Genomic DNA, 5,703 nt, shown 5'->3' with positions numbered 1-5,703 from the left:
GAACAGAAACACTTGATTGCCTGTTCATAAACCAGAAAAATACTAAAAATACATATGTAAACCATATCGTTGTAAATCAGCCTTTGTAGAGGAATGAAAAATGTAATTCTGTCACCATTTACTCACCTTCATGTCAAATCTGTATGACTTACTTTCTTCCACTGAAGACGAAAAGGGATGCTGGGAAACAAGCTCGTCCTGGTTTGGAACAATTAGGGTGAGTAAATCACGACAGAATGTTCATTTTTCTAAGTTTCACTTTCAGATATGTATTATTTTGTTAATAAACCATATATGTCTTTAAATAATAATGATGTAATTTAAGTCATTGGATACTATAATTATAATAATAGTGTTTATTATAATAATAGTGTTTGTGATATTACAATACACTACATACACTACACTAATGTCTTTGAAAGAAGTCTCTTATTCTACCAAGGCTGCATTTATTTGATCAAAAATACAGTAAAAACTAATATTTGGGAACTTTAAAGACTTAAAAAACTCATCCATTGTAAAATATATATATATATATATATTTTTTTTTTTTTTTTTTTTTTTTTTTGAGAACAGTCTCCTTTTCTGCATTCCTTGTTTTATGAAGCTTTTAGTTTTATTGTTTAATTTTATTTATTTATCTGTACCTTTTAATCTTCAATTCTGGGTAGAAGCCTTAGCCAAAAACAGTGTTTTAAATTTTAAACCATCATTGCAAAAAATTATAAGCTAAATTGTTAGACCTTTATTCTAAAAACAAAAAGTGTACTTCCGGCGCCGATCACTACATTTCTTCACACTCTTCCCGCGCGCAGCTTCCTGCTTCATCTCTCCGCAGCATCTTCCGGCACATCACACCTCTACATTCAGTCTATTATAAGCGCTAACTGACCGCTGCCGTCCAGAATTTTCTCCATTGCACATCGCCGGTTGTCAGGTCGTCTATAAAGATGAAGGGAGCGAAATTGGCTGTGATTTTAAGCGTGTTTTTGGGTTTTGTCCTCCTGACTGAGACAGCGCGAAGCAAGAGAGACTCCAGCAGCCAGAACAGCTTCAGGAGGGCGGCCAGCGGTTTCTACCAAACCCTCAGCAATATCTTCGGAGAGGAGAACATCAGGGGGCTGTACAAGGTCCATATAAGATCATGCGATTTTCTCATGCAGTTTAAGAATTTCGTTTTGTTTGCAGATGCATATGCTTAGGGCCTGAAGAGATCACCAGCCTGTGATCTCTTGTGATCAGTGACTGTGTCTCAAAACCATAGACTGTAGCTCAAAACCTAGTGAGCTGCCTACCTAGAGCGCATAGCCGCATTCTGCATACGGGCATCTTTCTGTTTAACTTGGTCAAAACGTTCTGGATCGCGTCAGTGTTGTGATATTGTCAGATGGACCAGCTGATGTGCCACATTTTAGACTTGTTTATGTTTAATCGGTAACGCTTTATAATAACTTTAGTGAATACGTGTTTTTTTCCAATAATATTTAATAATTAAAATTTGATTTTAATAATAAATAAATTATTAGTCTATTAATGGTATGCATTAAATGGCCTTAAAAACTATTTTAACAAAATATTTGCATTTCCATTATTTACGTTATTTTAATATAAAATATATAAGAGAGTTTTGCTAACTGTTTAAATGTACATGAATAAGCTTTTGTACTGTACTGTATAGTGCTATTACATTTTGAGAACATTTTTATTTTTAATTAATTAATTTAATTTAATAAATTTTTAGCCTATTTTTGCCATAATGGAAAAGATATCATTACTGTAAGGCAAATTAATATTGTTGTTATTATTAAAACTGTTGTTTAACTTTGTGCTATAATAATATTTTTAATGTAATAAAATGAATTATTACTGAGAATAATAATAAAAAACACATAATAATGAGAAATGGGAAGAGGGCTATGCTTAATTGTCATGAAAATTATGTCACAATGCAAAGTAATCTATAATAATCTAAATCTGTTCTAATTTATATAGATACATTATATAGATATACAGAAACATATTTTTAAAAACAGTAGGGTTATTTTCTGTTTGTAGTTTGCATATAGCTTTTTTGCAGTCTTCATTTATAAAAAAAAAAACTTGTTAATGTTTTGCAGTTCTTCTCAAAAACTACAGAGAGGTTTGTTTATGGAGTCGATTCATTATTGGACACCTTGTGGAAACTGTGGGTGGATCTGCTTGATGTTATGGGCATTGACTGTAAGTCTGGATCAAAATTGTTGCGTTTATGTGTGTCAATGACTGAAATAGCACATCTCCACTGTTTGTATGTGAGGCCAAAAATCATGTCCTTAAAACCTCCTTCATGTCTCTCCCTACTCTCTCTCTGCTTCTATTTCTGTCTGTCTGTGTTTTCTTTTCCCCCTCCGGTTCTCTCTCTCTCTCTCCTTAGCCTCTAACCTGACGCACTACTTCAGCCCATCGTCCGTGTCCAGCTCTCCTGCTCGTGCTCTCCTCCTGGTGGCAGCCTTGCTGGTGGCTTACTGGTTCCTGTCCGTGTTCATGAGCGGTTTCTTTTACATCCTCCAAGTGATGTTCGGCCGTTTCTTCTGGCTGGCCCGCGTGGCCCTTTTCGCCCTCTCGTGCCTGTATATTCTGCAGAAATTCGAGGGTGACCCTGAGAAAGCGGTGCTGCCGCTGTGCTCCATCATGGCTGTGTACTTCATGACGGGACCAGTGGGAGCATACTGGCGGAAAGGGGGTGGACCTGGAACTCTGGAGGAGAAGATCGACCACCTCGATACCCAGATCCGCCTTCTAAACATCCGCTTGAGCAGAGTGATTGAAAACCTAGAGAGCTCAAGTGACCAATGAAATGATTTTTTTCGCCCCAGGCTGAGGGTGAGAGCTGGGTTTTGTGGGATGGGATGAGAAGAAAATTTTTTTTTTGTTGTTGTGCTCCTTTTTTTCCTCGGGATGTCCCAACATTTTAGTGAGGCACGAATTGTATGTGACGTATGGAAATTTGATAAATTCCCCAGTTGATATGCTGAAAAAGAGTCTATTAGATTCCCCCTGTTGTCGTAGAATTATTAGTGTCCACTTCTACTGTAGCCACCCATTTTTGAGTAAATATGGACTTTTTTGTATACTGTGTGTCTGCAAGCCTTGAGTTGAGTGTGTTAGTCCATTTCACACAGTGTTACGCCCTTTTCCATAAGCTGTGTTAGGACACTTTCTATAAGTGTGTTATTTATCAGTCAAAGGCAATGCAATTGAGTTGATTCAGAAACACTCAAAGTGTGAAGAATAGTCGGTATCACTGCATTTTTCATCTCTACCATGTGTCTTGAGGTCACCAGAGGTTACTCTGAGTTCAGGACCGGTCGCACACTATCAGGGATTGAGATGTATGTGGAAATCGCTTTCAGAAAGCAGCTAGTCATCAGAAGCGTGAGGATATGTGACCAGTGTTCCTGGCAGCAAAATAACAGTGCTGCAATGTACACCGCTATCTCTGTCCAACTCCAGCTGGAAAAACCTGGTCATGCAACTTTGCTCTCAGCATGAGATCATTGTATGTACCATTTTAATACACTTATCGAAAGGGATTAATTAAATAGCTTTTAGTACCACTGCGTATTAGTGCTGCTTAGTAAAATCTAGTAAACTTTTTAAGAAAGTGGCCTATGGTTTCATCCTCAGTGGCATTTTGTCTTATTAGAAATGCCTCCTAACTAATCTAGCCTGTGTCCCATCTTCTCTGCTTGTTGTCATTCACTCTTACTATTTTTTTTTTTTCTTTTTGCAGCTTTAACATTCATTCCACTTTTTGGTTTTGAATTCATCATGTTTTTGCAACCTGGGTAGCCAAAACTAATTTGTATGGTTTTTAAAATATATTTCAGACATTTACTCCCTGCTTCATAGATTTTTTAAAATACTGTAATTTAAAATTTTTATAAGTTTTTACATTTTGAGAGAAATATTACGAATGGGCAGTGTTAAAGTATATTTTCATTCCATAATATGCCATACTTTTTTTTTTTTTTTAATGATTTTTCATGATTAGTGCTATTTACTACTGTTGAAAAGTTTGGAGTCCGTAATATTTTTTTATTTTAAGGAAATCAATATGTTTATTTACCAAAGATGTATTAAATTAGGTTTTAAGTGATATTAAGCTTGCTGTTCATTATTGAATCCTGAAAAATGTGTTACGGTTTTCACAAAAATATTAAGCAGCACAACTGTTTTGAACTTTGATTATAATAAGAAATGTTGTTTGAGCACCAAATCAGAATATATGAATGATTTCGAAAAGATCACGTGACACTCAGCCATCACGTGAATAAATTACATTTTAAAATATATTAAAATAGAACTTTTGAATGGTAGTGTACATTGGAAGTATTTTTTTTTTAATCGGGAGTATTTAACGTATTTGTTTTGCATCGTATCGTAAAAGGTTGTGTTTATTGTGAAAACAGTGTGTTATGGATATGTTTGTTTCTTCATTTCTGCTACTAAATTATAAAATGATGTGTGTCTCCAGCCAGTTATTTGAAAGACGTCATTAATTCAAAGTGGCAGTTTATTCCCTGTGTCAGTGTTGATGCCATTCTATACTCTTTTTAGACCTTGATGAAATTCATGTTCAAAATTCAATGTTCAAAATTTACAGTTGTTCTATTCAAGCCAAAAATATTGACGACGACATCCTGCACTTCACTGATTTTAGTCCAGAAACTTTCCCTCATCCTTCCACCAATCACGGTTCAATTCTGTGACGTACTGTAACTCAAGCCTACCGGAAAGCAGTGTCGAGCACTAATATCAAGAAGGTCCTTTTTTACTGTATGAATGTGTGAAGGAAATCAGACAATATAAGCACCAGCCTCGAGGTATCTCCGAATAGCAAACTCTTGTGTACTTGCAATGTACCAGCATTATTGTACAAGTACTGGGGACAACTACACGTAAACCCTACATGTCTCAGCAAACACTTCTAAATTGTCTTGTCTACTTCCATATCTGTAATGAGTGAGAATCCACAGTAATATACTGTGGAAAAAGCTCTGTGTCTTATGAGTTTTATCATTAGCTGTGGTTTCAAGTGTACATCATGCTGAGTGAATGTGCTGAGTTTGCTTGTAGAAATATGTCTGACAGATATGTCCTTCTTGTAAGTCCTTCATTTTGTGGAATATTATGTATTTTATTAATATATCTGATGTCACATCTCTCATAGATCCCAGTTGACTGTGCCAGTGCCAATCATTGTGTGTTGAGGACTTTGCGTCGTTGACTGATTTGTATTAGAAAGCACTGAATCTCTGTGAAGTCGAGACCTTAACTGGTATTTTTTGCGTAGTAAATGCCTAGATTTCTATATCAGGTTTGCATTTGTACTGTATACTTTTCATCAGGTTTGTTCACCTGCATTGTTGCTTGCTGTGGTATTATTTGCACTGTCTGTAACATATTTTTGTCTTTATAAAACTTGTTCAGTAATTTTCTCTAAGATGAAACAGTGGTCCAAAAATGATTTAATAAACGTAATATACAATTTGACCAACAGGTCTTGGATGTTTTTATTTATTTTTTGATTACAGATATATTGAGAGCTCAGCCTGACTCACATTAATAGTATCGTAGTTTATATTTGCTCTTTTTTTTTTTTTTTTTTTTAAGTTTTTGAAATTCTTTCCCCTCATATTTTGGACATAGGAGGGTGTACAT

General features: G+C 35.4%; 1 protein-coding gene across 1 annotated transcript; it reads left to right on the top strand.

Moving 5' to 3' along the window:
* Positions 1–608: 608 nt before the first annotated feature.
* LOC107595913 (BRI3-binding protein-like) lies at positions 609–3,878 on the top strand. Its single transcript, XM_016286502.1, has 3 exons — positions 609–1,130; positions 2,118–2,220; positions 2,414–3,878. The coding sequence occupies exons 1-3, from the start codon at positions 951–953 to the stop codon at positions 2,833–2,835; spliced, it is 705 nt and encodes a 234-aa protein (XP_016141988.1). The 5' UTR covers positions 609–950; the 3' UTR covers positions 2,836–3,878.
* Positions 3,879–5,703: the final 1,825 nt, after the last annotated feature.

Source organism: Sinocyclocheilus grahami, unplaced genomic scaffold, assembly GCF_001515645.1.
Source record: "Sinocyclocheilus grahami isolate Dianchi unplaced genomic scaffold, SAMN03320097.WGS_v1.1 scaffold211.1, whole genome shotgun sequence".
NCBI lineage: Eukaryota > Metazoa > Chordata > Actinopteri > Cypriniformes > Cyprinidae > Sinocyclocheilus > Sinocyclocheilus grahami.
Note: the sequence above shows the minus strand (reverse complement) of the source record. Positions and strands in the feature narration are given on the sequence as shown.